The sequence below is a fragment of the Rhinolophus sinicus genome, linkage group LG09, assembly GCF_036562045.2.
Source record: "Rhinolophus sinicus isolate RSC01 linkage group LG09, ASM3656204v1, whole genome shotgun sequence".
NCBI lineage: Eukaryota > Metazoa > Chordata > Mammalia > Chiroptera > Rhinolophidae > Rhinolophus > Rhinolophus sinicus.
Window position 1 is genome coordinate 82,077,451 of NC_133758.1, and position 23,910 is coordinate 82,101,360.

The window sequence follows — 23,910 nt, forward strand, 5'->3', positions numbered from 1 at the left end:
CTTCCTTTGAAGTAGCATCACTCTTAGCTCTGCGCCTCTCATCACCTCTCCTGCTCTCTTTCCCTTATAAGGACCCTATGATTACATTGGGTCCTAACTGGATAATCTAGGATGACTTTCCCATCTCGGTTTTTAACTTAACCACTGTAATGTCTGTCCCTTTGCCATGTAAGGAAACATATTCACAAGTTCTGGACATAGGATGTGGACATCTTTGGGCAGACCATTATTCTGTCTACCACAGAAAATAACATTTTGTGTTTTTTATAAAATTGTATTTTTTTGTTTATCAGAAAATATAAAATGGAAGAGAACAGTATAATGTAGTTAACTCTGTGCAGATAATGTCAGTTTCTATAGATTCAGAGAGACAGTAGTTGTAGTTGGGAGGGCCACGTCAAAGTCTTGTTTCGGTCAATTTACTTGAGTATTTGCACTGTTGGTAAATTTCTTAACTTCCCCGCCCTTATGAAACAGGGATAACAGCACCTCATGCAGTAGTTAGCAAAACTAGATGAGGTCACGTACGTGCAAGTGCTTGATAATCTGCAAAACATTACAGAAATATAAGCTACTACCCCCCAGTGAATACTCTTATGTCACGCCAATCAGAATATATGGAAACTAGTGCGTCTCAAAACTATCTGTGCTTACTAATCAGTTTGTTGTTGGGTGCCAATTGTTGTCATTGTTTCAGTCCTTGCATATATATGCTATTGTAAAATGCAATAAAATGGTCCCAGGAAACTCTCACTTTTTGTAGTCATCTTGCCACAGACCGGTAACATACAAGTCCGGAACCGGCAGTGGTCCATGGACCACACGTGCAGTAGGAGTGATCTAAACAATCTCTGACGGTTGTCCGACCTGATCTAAAGAAGGTACCAGTCTCTAATATTAGCTTGTTCCAGTATTTCAAAATGTCTTAAGCCTCCCATTCAAGGAAATGTGCTTCTAATTTTACTTCTTTTCTTTCCATGGTTGAGCCTAGCTTTATATGGATTTGTTGGGTCAGTTACCCGATAGCTTGTGGATTTTAAGCACTATTTACTGGTAGCCCAGAAAGTCTACTAGCAAATGATTTATTTTCCTATCTTAACTATCATTTTTTCTCTTCTTCAGGTTAGAGAGTGGGTGGCAAATAGCTCTAATTCTGAGTGCCTTTAGTAGGCTGGTTTTAGAGGTTATAAAACTTAAAGCAAAGATAAATTAGAGAAGTATCTTGGTCACTTCTCTAGGAAGTTAACAGAAGTTTGTATTTCTAATATCTCCAATTCTCACAACTTCCATGTTCCCTTAGCTGTAAAACAAAATTATGAGATTTGTTTATGTCCCAATTGGGTTTTTTGAATAGATGAAATAAAAGGTGCTTTTACCGGAAGATCTAGAGATGGTACATTTTGCTTTCATACTAGTTTTAAATGAAATAAAAGCTCAACCTATTTAAACCTTAAAAACAAGAAAATGAATCTGAGTAATATTAATAAAGTAATGCAGAAAAGTAATATAGGTTTGGGTTGCTCATTCCAAACCAGTTAATGTTTCATGTGGGTGGGTGGGGATGAAGGATATAATTGAGCCATCAAGTTAATTTTTTTCAATGTGTTATTACTCATAGCCAATAGTAAGTGATTGATCAACTGACTCTGTGGCGTAGTAGTTGGTAGTCAAATTCTAAAGACGAGGAGAAGTTAAGAGAGGAGAAAAAAATATTTTAAATAAAAGTTTACTGAGACAAAAGTGAATAATATTCCTTAAAAAAATATGGTCCTAAGTTTTCCTCTTTAGACTTCAAAATTATTATAATTAAAATAGTGTCAACCCCATTTAACAAAATAGGAATTCTATAGACTTTCTTGGCAGATGTGCTATAAAGAATATGTTAATAAAAACATTAATTTTACTTTTCTTTCTTAACTGAAAATATTAAAGCCCCTAAGGGATTTAGCACAGATATTTAAAATTCTGAATCTGTGTGCAGGAAAAATTGAGCACCAGCCCCATTTTATAGAATCTGTACATAATATCCTAAAAGTATGTAGGTAAGTTGTTTTTCTTTAACTTTATTTTACATTGGCATGCAGTATTTTTAATGTTTTATTTTGTATTGCAAAGATATTATGCATTATGGTGTAGCAAAATGGTACAGCACTCAACAAAACACTTGATCACTTGATTCTAGCAGTTGGTGTTGTGAAGGTCATAAATTTTGTAGTCTGGGATTGTAGCCACGAGAGATTAAACTGTAAGTACATTAAAATATGTTCTCATAATAAGTTGCTCTCACGTGAACAATGAATGTGAAATGAAACCAAGAAATTGTCATATTTTTAGAGACTCCTTGATGTAGCCTTATTACTTTCAGGCTAGTTTCTTTCTCTATCTTTAGAAAATTTAACTTAAAGATACATTAGAGTCTGTGTCATGTTTTATTTCATTTTCCAAATATGAATGTGAATTAAGAATGTCAAATTATTTTTTATGTATATGTTTTAATGTTAATTAGAGGTCAGAATTTAAAAAGTAATATGTCCCACCCTCTGTACTATTGTTTCTCCAACCATTTTGGGGAACTAGGAATACCTTTTGCTTCCTTGCTGCCACATAGTGGCTAATCAAGATATATATTAATAATCTGTTTTTAGTTTTCAATATAATATAGTAGAAGAAATTCCTTAAAGCAGGAATAAGCTTTTCTGACAATTTAATCTTCTAAACCTTTCTACCAAGTTAGCTTTTTAATTAGTGTTTTTCTTTTAATATGCAAATATTAGCAAGACTGTAGGTTTTAACTCTGACATTTAGATTTAGCAGCAATAATATTTAAAATTTTGTAACTACTTTAATTTTTTTTGACATCTGAACAAAATAGTCAAAGATAATTTATTGAATGCCTTTACCATGCCTTACTGTTTAATAATGACCATGAAAAATAAAGAAATTATTGTTCAGGTGCTTTCAAGGAAATTTAATGTACTAATTGGAAGTTGTTATTATTAATACTGATGTGAGATTATGCATGTTAAAGCATTTTCAAATTTGAGGCTGTGCAAGTCGTAGGACCCCAGGTTCATAAGCATTGCTATGAACATCAATGCTCCCACAGAGCTCCACCAAAAACTGGTTCTCTCTGAAAGCTGTGACTAAATGTGTCACTGCAGAATATGACAGATCTTTTCAATACTCTTCACTTTCCCTTGTATTTCATAATTATTTATATTATTATATTTCTTTTTTTTCTACTCTCTTAATTTCTGCTTTTGTCTTGCATTTCTCCAGACCTCACCCTCACTTGATTCTCTTTTCAAGACATTTTTGGGAGATAAAAGCATTGAAAATTAAAAAATAAAATAAAGCCTTTCTTTTTTGGCCTCTGACTAGTATGCTTTTCTCACTGCATCAGAAATAAAATGCTTTTTTTTTTTTTTTCCATAACCTTTTTTGGTAGAAAATTCTTCTGATGCTTTATCTTTTAGGTTGTTTGGTAGAAAACAAAAAAGTTTGAGGACAAATAGAACTAGTTTTAGAGTTCTTCAGATTAGAGGTTTAACAATGCGCTGAATAACAAGTGATAAGTTATTTGATTCAAATGATAAATCCTAACACTAGAAACAAACCTCTGTGGCATTTATAAAATTGTCCTTTTCATAGCTGGCCTATCCACAAGTGAGATAGTTCCAAATGCCATTTTTCAACCACTTGGTTAATTTTTCTTGAAAAACATTAATTGAAAGTCCTATAATAGGATATACTATACTTTTAAATAAATAATGCAAGAGGTTCAAATTTTGAACTCAAGAAATACCAAAATAGTTTATGTTTTGTATTTAAGAAATAACTTTTATGTCTCCTTTGACATTTAAACTAATGACCTAGGTTCGAGTGCCTTGTCTTTTATGATTTATAAATAAAGTATTTTCAAATCACTTTGGTTATAGAGGCTGTGAAATGCAATTATAATACAATTAATGTTTGTTAACTTGGATTCCTTAGTGTCTCAAAAAGTATATCTGTTATTTTTGTGGACAGTAACTGATCCAGTTAATAAGGAAATGTCACTGACCTTTAAGAACAAATAGACCATTGATCTATTAACTAGAGTTTCAAAAACTTCAGATAAAGGCCTTGAACAGCTTTTAAATTATGGTAAGCCTAGATCTGTGATTTGTATCAGACTATCTAATGTTGTCCTAATTTTGGTAAAAGTATAGCTATAATCCTTTATTATTTTGCCCTCAGAGAGAAAGAGAATCAATTTTTAAGTTTTTTATTTATGTTGTATTCCAAGATGGCCTTTTTAACCCTTGCCTTTTATGTCCGTCTCTCTTTGTTTTTATTCACTTTATTTTCTTTTTGGTCAGTTGGAGACGCAAATTTTTTTTTGCTAGTTACCAATTCCTAGGACTAAAGTATAGCATATTATTCTCATTTTATTCGTTAGAAAGGATATTTTCCCCTACTTTGCAAATGATGCTTCAATTAAGGACTTCATTAAACATAACTCGTACATTCTTCATTCTTACTGAAGCTTGCCGTTTTTGAAAAAAAAGGTATCGGATGAAATAACATATGCTGAAGATACTGCTAACTCAATCGCACTTCTGGGTAAGTTACGATTTCCTTAAGATAGAGGGGTGTAACAGGTGCTACCGACAAGAAAGAAATCTCTCTTTCACTAAGTTTCACTAGGAGTTCTCCTCCAAATCTAGGCTCTTTTCTTGTTTTCTGGCTGGGAATTAATCATAGTGTGCTTGGTGATAATTTTTGTATTGTTTTCCACTCGGGTGTTTCGTGATACCAACAAGATTCTGTGTTTCTTAAGTATAGGGACTGGTAGATACTTTTGTATGCTTATTTGTCTTGATGTTACTCAGTTTGTGTTATTTAGACGTATTTGTCCCTTTCCGTAATCACAAAATGTTTTCAACTTTGAACTCTAATAATTTTCAGAATCATTGAGAGCGAAGTGTTCAATAAATACATCTAACATTTTAAATAAACTCATAAAATGGCAGAACATTAAGAACTTTAGCATAATATACAGAAAGATGAAGGTGCCTATGTTTTGTATTCAAAAATATGAGGAAATTTAAAACAGCAGGTGTTTGTATTTCAGTTATTGCTTAATTTTCTACAGAAAGAAAATAATCATTTCCTAGGGAATGAGATCAGACACTAGTGCCTTGAATCTGCCCTTGAGACATGACAGCATGTTCCCAAAACAAATCCTACGTTAAATTTCTACTTATTAATTTGGTTTTTCGTTCATATAAGAGAAATAAAAGATGCACAATTGGCCTGACAAATAAAAAAAGTATTTACGGAATACTTATGTTCCCAGCATTATATGCCATACTGAAAGATGTTAGAGACTCACGTGGAATAAGTAAAAAACACTCTTCGTTTTTAACATAGACACTAACCCTTTTATATCTAAATAAGTTTCTCAATAGTCCTCAATTGTAGATTCTTTGGGGAAAATTTGTGGCCTAGAGTAGGTAAAGGTGTCGAGGAAATTAGAATAAATATGGGGAGTTAGGCAAGGTGACCTTAAGAAGCAGGCAGGCTAAAATAAAGTATTTTCAAAATATTTCAAAAACAAATGGGACATTGAATTCTGTGAATCTCTGTCATCAGTGGAAATTTACAAAGGGAAGCCAACCCAAAAGAGGACGTGGCAGTATTGACAGATTAAAAGCGTAGGTTTGGTTAGTAACATTTTAAAAATTCCTCTGTTGCTCCTGTTATTTTAAAACGTTGCCTCCGAGAGTGTTGGCAGACATTTGTATGATACATACACAGCCCGCTTCTTTCTGTGTCAGTCTGCTGTTTGCTAAATGACTGCCTGCCTGCAGAACATGTTACTGTCTCACTTGAGGCCGGTGTGAACACTCAGTTTAAAATGAAATCCCTTCACTGATTACTGACTGCAAATACTGCTGCTCTGTCCCTAATTTTTTCATTGCTGGAAACATGAGCTTAAACTAAAATAACAATAGGTAGTACAAAGTGTTGAACAAAGACTATTTATTCTTTATTAATAACTTCCAATTTCTACTAAGTACTAATAAATTATATTACTTATTTTTCTAAATGATAGATATTTCTGACTCCAGAGCAGGATTCCAGAAATGTGTGAGTAAAGAAGTTGGCACTCTGCCCTGAGATTATAAAACAGGAGACTGAGAACTAAAAGGCTGGAGAAGCAGATGAGAAACCTTAGGATTGCCTCTAAACTTTAATGTTTGGTTAGTCTTGTTGGAAAAGTTTAGTTGTTATTGTTCCCTAAATTTTTTCAAAACATGATTTTTCAACTTCAGAGGAATGCCCCCAAAAATTAAAATTGAGAAAATAACCTTGAACCTGCCCTTTTGTGTACTGGTGTCTTTTGCAGATAGATTGTTCTCAAATAAGGATGAGGCTTTCCTATGTGCTCCCTCCTCTGTCCACCTGCGTCCGCGTTCACTGATCACTCCCAGAGATGAATATTGCATAAGACATAATGCAAAACTCAAGTCTTCAGGGAACACCTGAGTCCTCCCTTTTCCCTCTGAGAGCTGAGTCAATCCTAAAGGTAACACTACTGACTCTACTTGTCCTCGGTCTCCCAGAGGGAATGGATTAGTTCTAGAATTTCACAGATCATTTTCAGATTCCTTTGAGGATATACTTGTAGGACTTCACCAGAGCAAAAGCAATCCAGTTGGAAATATCTCCTGAAGCCAGTTCAGAAGTCATTGAGAAATGACTGAAAAGGAACCCACTCTATCCATGGTCATCCCCACCCAAAGAACTTGAACCTAAAAATATTACCTGTAGGACAAAAACTGCCAAGAAATGCACTGTTTTCCAGTTCATCAGCAAATTGAAGAGCAGAGCTCACTTGGACCTTCTCCAAGCGAAGGATGCTTTATTACAGGCAACAAATTACATTCTCTGGTTAGGGAGGAAAATGCTGCTCACTCACATCTTGCCAAAATAGTAATAATAACTTATTATTTGCCAGACACTGTTCTCTGTCCTTTTCTCATAGTAACTCATTTAATCCTCACAACAATCTTCAATGCAGTAACTTGTTATACTTGTTTTATAGACCAGGTAACTAAGACACAAGTTTATGCAGATAGTAAGTGACAGAGCCAGGATTTAATATTAGACAGTCTGGTTCTAGCATTTATGCTTCTAATCACTATTCTTTTCTATCACTTTATGCTTAAATTTGCAAATAAATTTCTGACAGTGTTATTAAATAGTATTCCTTTGTCTTTCTGGCAGGTGACTTAATGAAAGTACCAAGTTCTGAACTGAGGATACAAATTTGTAAGTGTATTGTTGACTTTTATCATGCAGAACCACCAAAGAAGCATATTGCAGGTGAAGATTTTAATGGTCTTTCAGTAATAACTTAAGTCTTTATAAAACAGACTATTCTGTCTTATTTATCTTTGAACTTGGGAAGACAGAGTGGGATCGTAAATGTAACATAACAAAAGCAGGTTGTTTGATGATTTTGTTTTGTAGTTTCAAGCTCTTTGGTCATTTTTAGACAAAAAATTTTACATATTTTAATTTTAGATTTGTATGAATTTTTATTCTCATGCTAAATATTTATGATTTAATTTTAAAGTCATACCCAAGTTAGTTTAATTATAATTATTATCATTAGTTAATGTTATTTCATAATGTTGATAATATTATTTATTATTTTCTAACATTTTATAATTATTTATAATATCTGTCCCACCCAATTAAATGTTACATTCCTAATAATAACATTCTCTATCATGTTTGGGAAATCAGTTCTGCATGTTACAGCTAAAGCATCTTAATATATAATGATAAAAATGAATCACACTGAAATGGGTGACAATCAAGGCAGAGGGCACTTGTACTGTGAAAGATATAAAGTCATTTAGGACATACTTCCTACCGTCATAGTTTCTATAATTTATAATCTAAGAAGAGAGTGATAATATAAATAATATTTTTAAGTTATATGTTCCTTAACATAGATGGTAATAAGACTCTGTGGTAGAAAAGAAAGATTACTTATGCATTAGGGAAAAATAGGAAGACATCCAAAGTAAAGAAAATAAGTGAGACTATTAAATGTCAAACTTAAACTATGGATGAGTTATACAGGTGGAAGTGTTGGTAGACAGGAGACGTTAGATACTAAAAGCAGAGGCTGGTGATGCAGATTTGGAATTCCTCCAAACAGATGAAAATTGAGGCCATCAGAATGGTTGAGTTTACCAGAAAAGCAAGGGACCAAGAGGGACATAGAAAGTGCCCATATTGAGGTTTGGGAAAAAATGATCCAAAGAAATTGGCAGTGAAGAGCGAGTCTAAGAGGAGAAAGAAAACCTAAAGATTGCTGTGTCTTGTGTGCCATGAATGAAATGTTTGATGAAGGAAGACATGGTCTCAACAGCAAATACTGCAGAGGCCTCTGTAATTGCAGAATGTGGTATCTGGAAAGTTGTGGTTAACTTTTGGCAGATTATTGCCATAAAATGGTGAGGGCAGATGCAGGATTGAAGAATGAGAGGATTGTGGGAGTGGAGGCAGTGGGAACGAGGGACTAGAGGCAGTCAATGCAGACTTGTGTTTTAAAATCAGGTAGTGAAGAAAAAGAAGAAAGATGGAGAACAGTTCAACTGGTAGCAAGATCAAAGAAAGATATTTAGGTTTTGTTGTTTTTAATTTGTTTTTAGGATAGGGAAAAAATAATGTGTGTAAGTAGAGGAACAAGAAGCTAGTAAGTGGGAAATGGGAAGGTGAAATTCCCAAAGAATGCATGAGAAGATGGAATTAAGAGTGCAAGCTTAGGGTTAACCTTGGTAAGATACAGGCACCCTTCTTTAAGACAGAAAAAGAGACAAATGATGTATGAGATATGACAGAGGAGTGAAGGGGCGGAGAAGTGAGCTTGACCTTAATTTTATCAGTCTCTCACTAACTATCATACAGTTGGTTTCAAGTGATGGGCATGGTTGGACATCTGGGAACTCAACTGAAAAGTCCTCAGTAGAGCAATTGTAAGAGACGTAGCCCTGGAGCTAGGAATCAAGTCCATAAGCCTTAATATTACTCTCTCCTTCCACAGAAATGTAAACTCAACAGGAAAAGATACAGTAAATTTAAGTAGGCATTTTGGGCCATCCCTATGATAGACTATTATGCAAACAAAATCATGTTTTGGGGAAATGTTTTACAGAATGGGAAAAAGCTTACAATAAAATGTTTAGTGACTCCTGCAGAGTGTAAAACTCTGCATGTATGTAGTGTCTTGTTAAAGTTCTACGCATACATTAAAATATCAGCAAGAAATACACCAAAATGTTAATATTGTTATGTCTGGATAGCGAAATTACAGGCAATTTTCATTTTCCTCTTTATACTTCTTAAAAGTCTAAAGTGAGGAGCTGGAGCATACCATAGAGAACCCATCACAGGAAGGGATAGGGCCTTGTCCAGGGCCAGAGCTCAGATTCAGAAAGATAAGACAAACTGACAGACATCCCAGAACTATGACAATGTTAAATAATCTAGTTAGTCTCAAAAGTCAAGAAGTCAGGGAGTCATGTAATAGGTGAGATCACTGAAAGAAAATGGCTACATCTTAGGTAAACAAGTACCCTCTGATGTTCACTTAATCTCTCTTGTTAAATGTCGTTGGATAGGTGCCTTTCAACCGTATCAAAAGGAGAGGTAGTGTTTCTCATAAAAGCTAAGACAGAAGCATATTCTTATAAGACATGTCACCAAGAATCAAACGTCCCTAAAATGCCATGACATTCACAAGCATTTGTCAGAACAGCACTACGTTTTTACCTCTTTCCTTCATTGCCAACGTCACATTCCCTTGGAAGCACTGAAGTAACGTGTAGACTTGAATAGTGAAAACATTCAGTATTTGTAATTGTGCCATTTTCCTTTATGGAAAGGCATAGCGACTGACAAATAAGAAATATTGTTCCTTTTTAGGATTTAAGATGTGCCCCCAAATTTGTGGACCTATTTCAAATGCTACAGCAGGGATCCGCAAACCCCTGGCCAAAATTGGCCCTCTGTCAATAAAGTTGTATTGGAACACAGCCATGCCCATTTATTTTTATATTGTTTACACCTGCTTTCATGCTATGGTCACAGAGTTGAGTATGTGAAATGGAAACCTTACCACCTGCCGGACCTAAAATACTACCTGGCCTTTTATAGAAAAAGTTTGCCGATCCCTGTGCGAAACCATTTTAAAATGTCATACACTGGTAAAAAGTTTTGTTGCTGTTGTTTAATAATAAATTACTCATTCCTTTGTTGTAATGTAGGTGACTTACTGTGTGAGATAACTATACATATGTGTCAACTAATTGTTGTTAGGTTACCAGCCAGCCAGCTCATCCTATAAGATTCAAATGGCTGAAGTCGGAGGATTGGCAACCAGTATGGTCCAGTCGCTGGCCTGGCTTGAAAATCAACTTGTTGAGAAACTCTGGGTACTTAAAGCTCTACAACATCTCTCCACTTCTGGTTAGTATATTCTTAACTTTGAATACTTTATTCTCAGCTACTTTTGTTTCTATCTAATGATGATGTCAAGACTGGGCAACATAACAAATAATTTTTCAATTTATTTGCAGACGTGAACTGTACTTTGATGATGAAAGCACAAGCCGCCAGTGGGCTCTGTGCTCACCTCACTGATCCAGATCCCTCTGGACAGCTTCTGTTTCGTTCATCAGAAATACTTTGGAACCTATTGGAAAAATCTTCCAAACAAGAAATCATACAACAGCTTAGTAGCTTGGAATGTTTGCTGTAAGTATATGTGGTTAGATAGGAATATTTTTTAACCTTGAGGTGATGGTCAGTGACATAACTAACATGTTTGTTTGAATTCGTGTGCAGTTAGGCTTTTGATTCATATAGTGGCTCAGTTTCAGGACATCTTTTTGGTGCCATGGTATAAATGCATCTCCAAAACTACAAGCCGTTTTTTCATAGGTGGAAGGCTTTTAAAGTAGCTTGTTAACAAGACTAAAGTATGTTTTTGAATATGTGTAAAGTAAAATTAGACATTTCAAAGTCTATTTCCTTTGTTCCTTCAGTAAATCAATTTTTTGAATACTTATTGTCTTCTAGGTACTGCAACAAGCATTAGAAATAATATGAGTCAGGCTTTAGTTACTTTTTCATTTACTCATCAAGGAATTCTTATCTGCTCAAGTTCAGTCCTCCACCATAGAAAGACAATTGAAAACAATACAGACATGATCTTTGCTCTCGTGAAATTTGCATTACGGTAGGAGAGGTGGACAAGTAAGTAGGCAACAAAAAGGGAGCGTACTAAAGGTCACAAAAGAGACTATCGCAAGGTGTTACATGTTTTCCAGAAGAAGGTGAATCAGTACGTTTTTGCTTGCAAGTGACTGAACACCTAACGCAACTGATTTAAGCCGTAGAGGAAATTTATGGGCTAATGTAACTACCAAGTTATGAATAAAACTGGTTTCATGTATTCAAGGCTCAGCAAATTTCGGGACTGGGCCCTTTTCATCCTTCCTTACTGTCTTCCACTGTGTTGGTTTTCTTCACAAGGTCCACATGGTGAGACCTAGGAAGTCTGAGTTCACAACCTCACAAGCCCAAATCAAGCAGAGAAAACTTGCTCTTCTGAAAGTGCAAAGAAAATTCTTCCCATCGAGTCCCCATTGGCCCTGGGCATTCTGGTGTTGGCCATACTCCCATTCCAGAGTGAATTACTTGTGACAGAGAGAAGGACAGCTCTGGCGAAAAGGAAGCAAAGGCAGTTCACAAGACCAAAAGTGGGGAAAGAGTGAAGCCTGCATAAAACTAAGGGTGCTGTTATCACAAGGACAAGTGGGTCCTAGGAAGTACAGCGGCATTGTGCAGGGAAGCTGACCCAGACTTGGAGAGTTAATAAATGCTTCCTGATGAACCCTAACCTGGCACCTGAATGATAAGTAGGAACTGGCAACACAGAAGAGTTTTGCATGTGGACAGCATCCTGGACGGGGGAACAGAAGTGAAAACAGAATTCAGCAAAATCAAAAAACTGAAAGCATTTCGCTGTGGTGAGAGCAGAGAGTACAGGGTAGAATAGTGCGAGATGAAGCTGAGGATGTTAGCAGGAACTGTAAGTACCATGGAAGGCCTGATAAGCCTTGGTAACACAGTAGGACTTTATCCTAAGAACAACAAAAAGCCTTTGAGTAGTTTCAGAAAGGAAAATGATGTGATCGAGTCTTTATTTTAGAGCATTTTGACCATCATGCATGGATTGGGTTGATGGCTTCTTACTACCTGGATAGTCCACTACAGTGAGTTAGAGGCAGATTTGGAAATACAGGAAAGATGAGAAATACTTTGAAATGACTAGTATAATATAAAACGGAAAATTTTGTTGACAGATACCTAAGTGGTCGTCCTATAAAAAAATTGTGGTTCTAAAAATACGGTTTTCCTTTCTAGGGCTTTGAAGGAAGTATTTAAAAATCTGTTTATGAGAGGCTTTAGTCATTATGATCGTCAGCTTAGAAATGATATATTAGTGATCACTACAATTATAGCTCAAAATCCTGAAGCACCAATGATTGTAAGTATGAGTAAATGGTATTAATTTTAATTGAGTACGAGTGAGGGGAGGGAGAACTAGACTGTGTTGTAATATGTACTTGGTTGTAACGTTCAGTTAAGTTGTAATGTCATGATGGTCAACCGGTGTCCTCACTCTGCCAATTCTTCTTTCCATCATCTTTGGAAACTTGAGGCCCTTCCTCATATTTTATAATTTACCCACATATTTACCATTTATGATGCATTTCTTTCCTTCCTGATGATATGAGTTTCTATCTGATGATCATTTCTGTTTCACCTGACTGCTTCCTGTACCATTTCTTGTGGTGCAGATAGGCTGGATGCTGGCAACAGATTCTCCTCCTTTCTTTTATCTGAAAAGATCTTTAGTTCATTTTAATTCTTAGAAACCTGTGTTCACAGAATATAGAATTCTAGGTTGCAATTTTTCTCTTTTAGCACTTTAAAGATATTGCTCCACTGTCCTTTGGCCTCCATTGTTTCTGATAAGAAGTATTTGTTGTTTCAAATTGTTCTTCTCCCGTGTAAAATGTCTCATTTTGTTTTCTGATGGTTTTCAAAGATTTTTCACTCTGTCTTTGGTTTTTAGCAGTTTTACTATGATGTTCCAAGATGTGATTTTCTTTGTATTTATCCTGCTTGAAGTTCCTAGAACTTCCTGAATATGTCAATTTAGGTCTTTTACTAAATTTGGAGAATTTTTAGTCACATTCTTCAAGTATATTTTTTCAGCCCGATTCTCTCCTTTTGGAACTCTGATTACATGTATGTTCAACTTTTTGATATTGTTTCACAAGTTTGTGAGGCTCTATTCACTTTTTTCAATCTTTTTTCTCTCTGTTCTTCAGATTGGATAATTTGTGTTGGTCTATATATTTAAATTCACTGACTTTTCTCCTGTCATCTTCATTTGCTGTTAATCCCGTCTAATACATTTTTATTTCAGCTGTTATATTTTTCAGTTTTAGAATTTCCTTTTGGTTCCTTTTTATAGTTTCTATTTTTCTGCTGAGAGTCCCTGTCTTTCCATTCCTTATGAGCATCTTGATGGTGAATTCTGGTGTATTCCTCTGAAAAGTATTTATTTTTTTCGTATTAATAGGCATGTAGTTTGGCTAGCCTCATCCCGATGATGGATGGCAGCTCAAATCTCGGTTCGATTCTTTTAGCCTTACATGGGATGCTTGAGTATTCCCTGCCCTACTGTGGTTCAGGCATCAGCCAGAGACTTGGGAAGTTTATACACAGAAATTGAGGTTCCCTTTCTCTGGCCCCCCTCCTTTATGGGATTCCTCCCTTCACTTTCCAGTAGCGGTGGTTGCCCCATGATTGCCTCTGTCCTCTGGTTCCTCAAGCCAGGTTTACCCTGAGTTTTAGCATCCCCATGAGGTGCAGGCTAGAGCCTGGCCTCATTCTAAAAGCCATTTTAAGAAAAAGGAAAACTCATGTGGTGCCATTTCCCTCCTCAAAGGCCTGACTCCCCTCCAGTACCTGCTTGGTTTTGGTCGCAGACAGGTGTTTTTATATTTTGTTCAGAATTTTTCATTGTTACCTGCAGGAAGATTTCTATAATAATAGGAGCACTGAGCCATATCAGAAGCTTAGCTACCCCATATTTTATAATGTAAAAATCATTGAATGATTGACATCCCAAAGTAGGGATTTTTGGCAATAATATTCACATGTCAGCCACATACTTTCTAAGTTGCACTTAAAGGAAATTTGGCAGTGAAGGCCACAGCCCCACGTTAATGGACGTCGAGTGATCCCAACATAAGAGAACACTCACAGGATGCATACGAGGTCTGACAATTAAGTTTGCGAACTTGTTGCAACAATGTTGCTAACCTTTTTTGCTATCAGAGGGATTATTCATTATGGATTTGTACCAATTGTACAAACAGTTAACCAAGTTCACTATTTGGAAGTGAAAAAGTTAGACGAAAATGGCCTGAACTTTTCACCAACAATTCATGGCTCTTGCATCACAACAATGCACCAGCTCACACGGCACTGTCTGTGAGGGAGTTTTTAACCAGTAAACAAATCACTGTGTTGGAACACCCTCCCTACTCACTTGATCTGGGCCCCAGTGACTTTTTTCTCTAACCGAAGATAAAGGAAATATTGAAAGGCAGACATTTTGATGACATTCAGGACATCAAGGGTAATATGATGACAGCTCTGATAGCCATTACAGAAAGAGTTCCAAAATTGCTTTGAAGGGTGGACTAGGCAATGGCATCTGTGCATACCTTCCCAAGGGGAGTACTTTGAAGTGACCGTAGTGACATTCAGCAGAGAGGTACCATGTTTTCCCGAAAAGAAGACCTAACCAGAAAATAAGCCCTAGCATGATTTTTCAGGATGACATCCCCTGAACATAAGCCCTAATGCATCTTTTGGAGCAAAAATTAATATAAGACCCAGTCTTATTTTGGGGGAAACATGGTATGTAGTGCTTTTTCTAGGATGAGTTCTCGAACTTAATTGTCATTCCTCACCCTGTGCAAATGGGGAAACAATCCTAATAGCTTCCTTGTCAAGGCTGCAATGTGTAGGTGGACCTGTATGTTTCTCTGGAAGCCCTGGTAGGTCAGTAAGTTCTTATTGGCATCCTTGCAAACATTCAAGTGAATACCATGAATGTGTCAAAGAAATAACATCCTCACTTAAAAAACAAACAAACAAACAAAAAAAAAACGTATTGATCCTAAAGTAGAAGGTATATAAAGCTGCAAACTCAAAAGCCCAGAGTTTGCCCCTATCAGCTCTTCCTAATGTATAAAGTCCAATTAGGACATCTCTGTCAGGAATGAGTTCTGTCATACTGAAATGTTTGCAGTTCTGGCCATTCTTCAGGGCTTTTCATATTTAGTAGGAACTGTTTCATCATTGCTTGACCAAACCGTTGACATCCTGAGAGTGGTTGGGGTTGGGATGGGGAGCGTGGTTGTTTAAGAAGAAAAGCTGTTGAAAATAACTATTTTCTTCCCTTACTTGTTGTTTGAAGGTATAAATAATGAGTTACATACGTAACTTGTACTCAATACATTTTGCATTCTTAACCAAATTTTAAACAGCATCTTATTCTTGAATAATGTAAACTATTTCTTAGAACCTACACAAATAATTTTAATGTTTAATAAATTAAAAATTGATCTGGCTATATGCTTTTATTTTCTTGCTTTCATCCCTTCCTATTATTAGTGCTTTGTTAATCAAATGAATGACAAGAGAAATCTGATAGTCATATGTTAGGTAAATATGGGCATCTGTAACTTAATTTCCATTAATTAATTTATCCTTCTGTTTGTTTTGTGTGTGTATATTAGGAATGTGGCTTTACCAGGGATTTGATACTATTTGCAACCTTTAATGAAGGTAAAATCATAAAATTTTCAATCTATAATTATCTCGATAAATCTTAATACATCATATTAGCTTTTATTTTACTCTTTCTTTCTTTTTTGTCCCCTTACAGTAAAAAGTCAAAATCCTTTGGTAAAAGGTCTTAAGCTTTCTAATTCCTATGAAGATTTTGAGTTGAAGAAGTTGCTATTCAATATAATCGTGATCTTATGTAAAGATTTACCTACTGTACAGGTAAAGAGTAATCAAAACAAAAATTAAAATCAATTCACTTTGTAGTATAACATTTTAAAAGTCATGACTGTAAATGATTTACCAGAGAAAGTAACAAACTCTCGTTGGCCAGAATTTTACTGTTTTCAAAATTTCCTTTGCTTATCTGTAAATAATGAACTTACCTAAATTTAAACCATAAACCAAAGAAAAGCAGGAGAACCCTTGAGATTTATTTACATATTTAAATCTTCTCAGTAAGAGAACATAAAATGAAAGAAGATCCATATAGGCCCATCCAGCCAAATAGTCTATCTCTGACCATAGAATCAAGTGTTGATTCTGCTGGAGGAATGAATGCTAACCTCTGTGCCGCCAATCTCAAACCCTTATGAACCTGCTTTTTCTCCATTTATCTTAATACTTAATATCCTATATAACAGCATGATGTAATTTGAAGAACTATAGACTAAAATTTCACTTCTGTCTTATCACCTACTAGCTCTGTGGCCTTGGCAAAATTACCTCAACTTTCTAAGGCGCAGTTCTTCCTAATGTAAAAGGAGAGTTCTAATACTTCTGCCCTGCTCACAGGGCTATTGTGAGATTTAGATGCAGGCTTTGTAAACTATAAAGTGATAGAAAAAATGTCCTACTAACAGTTTCATTAGTTTAGTTATTTGCTGCATTCAGTGAAATTTCGTTTTAGTCCTAAAACACTTTCAAGCTCCAAGGGATTACCATGAAGAAGAACTGGGAATTCATTTTATCAATATTATTAATGATAACATAAAGGTGACATAACATAGTGGTTAAGGCTTTAGTTAGGGTAGGCTGTTTAGTTTCTCTAAATCCCAGGTATCTCAACCTCAAAATGGGTCTAATACCTACTTCATGGAATTATTATGAGAATTAAAAGAGCTCAGATTTTCTTGGTAATGCCGCCTTGAGGAATACATAATTAAAAAATGCTCAGAAAAAGAAAAATTGTCTTTACAGTTATAACTATCATTTATATCAAAAATAAATACTCTATACGACCTCAGTGTATTTTCTGGAATGCCAAATAGAAAGTATTCAATAAAATACGGTTTCTTGTTATAATAGAATATTATATAACTATTAACATGATACATATAAAGATAATAAATAACTTTTACACTATAGTTTACCAGTTTAAATTGAAACAATTAAATGGCACAAACACTATGGCAAGCTTCTTAAAGCTTCCACTGCAAGCAGTGGAATCAACTAATTTTTTTGTGTTAAATATATTAGTGGCTCGGTCATAGTAGTGATAATGAACATGTGTACTGTTATTTGCAGTTTATAGACTTTTTCAAAAATGTTATCCACTTACTATTTACCGTAATGCTAGAACTACTTGTCATTCTTGTTTTCTCAATCTTAAATCTTGTGTTCTTTTCATGTGGACTGGTAGAAACCCGAGAAAAATTCATAGATATTATTGTGAATAAGTCTTTATAGAATAATGCCAAATGAAAAGAAAATTGAATAGAATTTAGCACATGGTGTGTTTCTATCTTGTGAACCACAAGTATGCATCAATCAGCATTGGCTACAATATTAATAACTGATTGTCACATAATAGCTATGCATCCTTTTTTATTTTTATTGAAATCATGAATTTAATATAATTTTAAAATTCTAGGCATGTAATTAAATATGACTCGTGATCTGACTGGCATTCATTGGACAGAATATTTGTATAAGTCCTGTTGTGTGTGCTTAAAAATTAGCCATAGTCATTACTTCAGACAAAACTGATTTTTATAGTACACATTTGAGTCTGTGAAATGTTTCCTTTAAAATAAAAAAAAGGAGAGAAGAGAGAAATACCAGCAGTTTATTTGCCCCAAATTTTCTATTCCTGTGGTTTTATGATAAGGAGGAATTAAACTACATATATAAGCAGCATAGATTTTAAAAAAATAATGCTTACTTTATATTATTTATTGTCAGCTACAGAGTACATATCACAGAAAGAGGGGATCATAGCCAACTGTTGTTATTATTAAGTTGTTTTTATCTTTTTTGGGTGTTCACATAGGTTGAGATCTTTAGGAAGGAAATATTTTGAAATGATCAATAAAATATCAAATTGGAAATGTTTTATCTTATTTTCTTAGATTTTTAACAAAATACTGCCTGCCCTTTCTCATAGCTACTAATTGATGGCAGAGTTGTTTTGGCTTTGTTTACCTATGTTAAAAAGCCTGAGAAACACAAAATAATTGAATGGTCCGCAGCACAGTATGAAGAATTACAACTGCATGCAATTGCCACTTTGTCATCAGTGGCTCCTTTATTAATAGAAGACTATATGTTGTGCCAGGGAAATGCTCGAATCCTGGCATTTCTAAAATGGTGTGAGAGCGAAGGTGAGTGGTCTTTCAAGATTCCTGTCAAAATTCTAATCTAATATATGGGGAAGGAGATTTGACTTTGGGTGGTGAGCACACAATGCAATATATATAGATGATATATTGTAGAATTATACACTTGAAATCTATATAATTTTATTAACCAATGTCATCCCAATGAATTTAATAAAAAATTCAAACTATATATTTTAATTGAATTTTCAAAATATGCATAGAAAAATATTTTTAAAATTAAAGCAAAGAGTAAAACATAAATCTGTCTTCCTCTGATTTTGATGTTATTCACATGTTTTAAGAAAAAAAGATCTGAAATTTCATTTAAAATCAGACAGTAAACGTCATAACTATAGCTGATGCACACCTCTCAGTAAAGAAAAAAAAATGATACATACAATCTGCCATAAAGTTTTGTATAATTAGGCCTATCCAACAATTATACTAAGTCCTGGCAATATTTTAATTATTCATTCAACAAATATTTGTCGAATGTGCCATAGGTACCAGATACTGTTTTAGCAGCTAAAGATACATTTATGTTCAAAATAAATAAAATCTACCTTCATGGGGCTTAAAATCCACATCTCACATCAGAAGTAATGATGCCACACGTAGTCTACCAAATTACCAGCATCCCAATTTGTTGAATATTTTATTTCAATTCTCATAATTCTTATAAAAGAAATAAGAAATACATCTTTTTAAAAAATATAAAAAGAAGATACTGCATTCTTTTCTGATAGTATTTTGCTCTAGAAATAATTTTATATTGTGCATTTTCATTCGATCAGGAATATCACTCATGTATCCATGAGAGAGGAAAAAATGATAGCTTATTTTTTTCTCTAATTTCTAATATGCTGAGTTACTAAATTTAGTCTTGTTAAATTACTCCACACTAAATAAAACAATTCTCCTATCCTTTATATCATTCATGTTTACAGAAGATAGTATCATTATCGTACTATTTATGTTTACCAAAGACTATAAGCAAAAGACAAAAGGCTGCCTAATAAGAGGAAGACTGATAGCTAACAGTTACTGAGTACCTACTATGTGGTAGGTCTTAACCACCTTACAAGTATTAACTCATTTAGTCCACACAACAGATCTAGGAGTTATAGGTACTATTGTTATCCTTGATTATCAGATGGGTAGAAATCAATAAGAGAAATTAAAAAACTTGTTCCCAGCCAAACAATGAGTGGCAGAGCCAGGATTTAATGCAGGCAGTCTAGCTCCAGGACCCACATTTTTAACCAATACACAACACTCAGAACAGTATTTTGAACTTTTTTTTTTTTTAGCTTTAAACATAGAGCTACTTCTAAAACAACCTTATAAAGAAAAAAGGAGGACTTGCCTTGCTATTTTTCAAGACCTACTACCATGAAGCTATAGTAATTAAAACTGTGTGGTACGAGGCCAGGAATAGACCAATGAAATGGAATGTATGGGAGTCTGGCCTTATCAGAGATGATATTGCCAGTCAATGAGGGAAGGATGGTGCTGGGGCAGTTGGTCCTCCAGGGGAAAAAATAAAATTAGATCCTTTCACCTTGTTTAAAAAAAATCAGTTACAAAATGAATTAAAGCCTTAAATATGAAAAGTTAAATTGTAAAATTATTAGAAGAAAACATGGGAAAATATCTTTATGATAACAGGGTAAGAAAAGATTTTTAAAAATCAGAAGAGCTTAAACTATACAGGAGAAGACTGATGCATTTAACTACTGTAAAACTTAGAAATGTCTCTATGACAAAATCTGAGTAAAATATAAATCTACAAATTGAGAGAAGACATTTACTACCCCTGTGACTGATAAAGGATTAGAATCCAGGTTCATAACTCCTACATATCAAAAAGGAAATAACTCTGTAGAGAAGTAAACAGAGAGACTGCCAAGTGACAGAGAAAAATCTCAGTTTTCTAAAAGACTTTAATAGATTTTCAACCGCACTGGTAATCAGAAATGCAAATTAAGATAACAATGAACTACCATTTCGCATTCAACAGATTGGGAAGACTCTATTAGTCTTACACATTATATCCATATAACCACTTTGGGAAACAATTTGGCAACTTCAATAAAATTCAATATGGGTATAACCTGTATGATTCACATGGCAAAACTCGTTTCACATGGTGTCACATGGCAAAACTCTTTTCAGTGGGAATGAAAAGACATAAACCAGAATGTTCGTTGTAGCAGTTTGTACTAGTGAATGGCAAAACTGTGATTTATTTCTAAGACGAATGCCAAAAACAATTAAAATGAACAATCTAGATCTACTTTTGACAATGTGAATAATTTGGAAAACAATGTTGAGTAACAGAAGCAAGTTACAAAAGATACATACAATATGATACATTTGAAGAATATGTAAAAGCACGTATTTCTATTCTGGAAATAAAAGGAGGAAGGGGAAGGAATAATATTTCTCTAAAAAACAACTTATAGTTAGATATAAGATGTCTGATATATTCAGTTTTATCATTTGAAATGTTTTAAGTTTCTTGATGAAAGTAAATTATTACTGTTTCTTTACAGATTCCTTCTTTATTCACGGTAACAGTTTTCATGGTACAGGCGGCCGTGGCAACAAGCTCGCCCATATGCGTTACACCTTAAGGCTCCTGAGAGCCATGGTCTCCCTTGAGGATGAGACTGTAAATGCGGACCTTTGTGAAAAGAGAGCAATTCAGCAACTGATAGGTAAACATAGCATGTTTGGTACTGATGGAAGTAGACTATATATAAGTTAGAAGTTTTGTTTGCAATGTTTTCTACAAATTTATTTTGTTTTTATAGCTGAGACACTCCTAAATATTTTCTTGATTTTTGTTTCATATTGTTGCTAGAAATCAGTTTCTTTACTGAAACTCATCCCTTACACATTTGTTTTCTCAATTCAGGTACTATTTTATTAGGGCTATTTTTTTTTTAATGGGCTATTGTTTGTTTCATTCTTCTAATAATAAGATCACCACTTTCTGGCCAAGCCTTTTGGAGTCATTTTAAAAGAGGATAATATTACATTTATCAGTGCATCTGATGTACCAGAACACTGATACAATGGTACATACAGAAATGTACACTGGAGCTTCTTTTCTAACATGAAATACCAGGAGATCCTTGATTTTCAACTTAGAATCAACTATGCTAAGTCACTTTATCCCCAAAATACATCACATGTGAGGTCAGTGTAAAATTCAGAAACCCACACAAAAGCTTTTTACCTTTTGTTAAGTAAAAAATAAATAGTCCTCCAGCCCTAACCTTTTCTGTTTGAAAAGTAAGAGCTATTTCAGTCATATTCATATTCAGTGTTTGCCTCCTGAGTAAGTGACATAATTTGCTGGATGTCAATTAATTACAAATGCCTCCTCAGAAACTCTTCTGCCTATTAAATTGAAGTGCCTACTCTTCTCTCATTAGTGGAATGGAGTGGTGCTCTCTAATAATAATACTAGTAAGCAAAATAAGGATATCGAAAAGGGGGCCGGGCAGAAATATTCACTTCCTTGATGAGTTTGCTTAGGATGACCAAACCTGAAAGTAGATTTTCTCACTTGTGTGCACATTCCATGGTACAGAACTCAGTCCTAAGACCCCTAGCCTAACTGGATGGAGTCAGGAAATACAGTTCCCATATGTCCGAGAAGAAGTCTTAACCTTACCTGGGTGGGAAGTGGGGCAGGGAAATGGGAAAACAAATAGCAAGGGTTCTTTTCTTAGCACCTTCTCCCTTTAACTTGAAAGAAGTTGATCTTTATCATGTGAGTTCTTATTGAATCTAACAGAGGGCTCTGCAGTAGTAATATGCTCAACAAATATAACTGCATTGTAAATGTACGTGTTTATACACCTTCCGTATAGGCACTTGGATTACAAACACGCACAGAGCGGACACTGGCGACCTTGCCCTTAATGAGAACAAAAGAAAAGACGTATATCATAGAAGCTAGCGTGCGTTACCATGCTCCATCAGTAAGGCACCTAACGAGTCACAGAATAAACACCATAGAAACGAAAAGATTTGGGAAGTTTTCAAGTCGAGGCAATCTGAACAGGAACCTTTACTGAGTTGGAATGGCAGGCTACTTTCAAGAGGGGGGAAAAGGGACAGCCTGAACAGAGACATGGTGCTAAAATATACATGATGATGTGTTCAGAGCTAGCTTAAGTGGAGTCAGAGTTTCATGAAGACAGATACTGTGAGATAAGGTTTATTATCTGTCTAGTTAGGGGCCAACCCAGAAAGAGTTTTGAGTGGCAGATAATAGTTTTAATTCTATCCTCTTTAGGTATGGGGAACCACTCATAGTTTTGATCAGGGGAGTTATGTGTATAATGCTGTTTTAGAGGAATCTGGAAAAAATATATCGGATGATTTAGAATAGAACAAGGAGAGGGTAAAGGGAGGGAGTTAATTAAAGGATAGTGAATTATAAAGAAAATAATTCAATGGTAACATAACATGGGAAAGTGATGTGCCTGTACCCAGGTAGAAAGGAGAATGAGATCATCTAGAAAGGAGAAGCAGACCTGTGGGCAGACAGCTGGGTTACCTATAAGGTGTTCCTGATAAAGCCATGGAGGTCCCTCCGTCCGTGGCCTGCCCCTGCACTGGGTCTCCAGCCTGCTCAGCTGGCCTCCCTAGGTCTGATCCCCCACCTGTATTTCATCCTCACAGAACCAATAATCATCCCTTCAGGGCCACCTGTGAAGATAGCCTTTGATTTCCATGGTCCTTCTATTTTGGAAAATAGCTCCACACCTTCCGCTAATGCCAGTGACCTCTTTAGCAGAGGAAAATGACTTTCGTTCCTCATTTAAAGCCTAAAGGAAAATTCCTTTTTGAGGCAAAATCTTATTGTAAATATCATTCCATCAGCGTAAGTGGCTATTTTCATGTCTTTTAAAATTTTGATTAGAAACAAGGGACAGATTTTAAAGGACATGGGAATACTGCTACCTAAAATTGTTGAGGACACTTTCATATAGACACAAGGAGAGGATGCAGAAAGAAGTAACAAGAACAGAAAACATACCTATGGAGGTCTTCCACCTTGAATTAAAATTGACCCAATTAGCCATGAGGAGAAGAGATGAGGCAAGCTATGATCAGGCATTGGGGTTGTATATTTACAAAGGCACTCATTTCTGCCTCATGAAACTGCATATTTTTAAATGGTTTTGTTTACTGAGCAAAGTACCAGGTTGTTAGGGCCTCTTAATGACACAACGTTAATTCTGTACTAGAACTTCTATATAGATGAGGCTACTGATTTATTAAG

The 23,910-nt window shown here is 35.1% G+C and overlaps 1 protein-coding gene across 1 annotated transcript in view; it reads left to right on the top strand.

Moving 5' to 3' along the window:
• The window catches only part of CFAP69 (cilia and flagella associated protein 69), a 54,477-nt gene that overhangs the window by 7,990 nt on the left and 22,577 nt on the right, over positions 1–23,910 (top strand). Inside the window, exons 4-13 of the mRNA XM_074339750.1 lie at positions 1,933–2,042; positions 4,529–4,605; positions 7,276–7,374; positions 10,384–10,533; positions 10,644–10,821; positions 12,496–12,619; positions 15,957–16,005; positions 16,106–16,227; positions 18,392–18,608; positions 21,161–21,325. Of these exons, the coding sequence (XP_074195851.1) occupies positions 1,933–2,042; positions 4,529–4,605; positions 7,276–7,374; positions 10,384–10,533; positions 10,644–10,821; positions 12,496–12,619; positions 15,957–16,005; positions 16,106–16,227; positions 18,392–18,608; positions 21,161–21,325 (1,291 nt within the window). The remainder of the gene's footprint in view (positions 1–1,932; positions 2,043–4,528; positions 4,606–7,275; positions 7,375–10,383; positions 10,534–10,643; positions 10,822–12,495; positions 12,620–15,956; positions 16,006–16,105; positions 16,228–18,391; positions 18,609–21,160; positions 21,326–23,910) is intronic.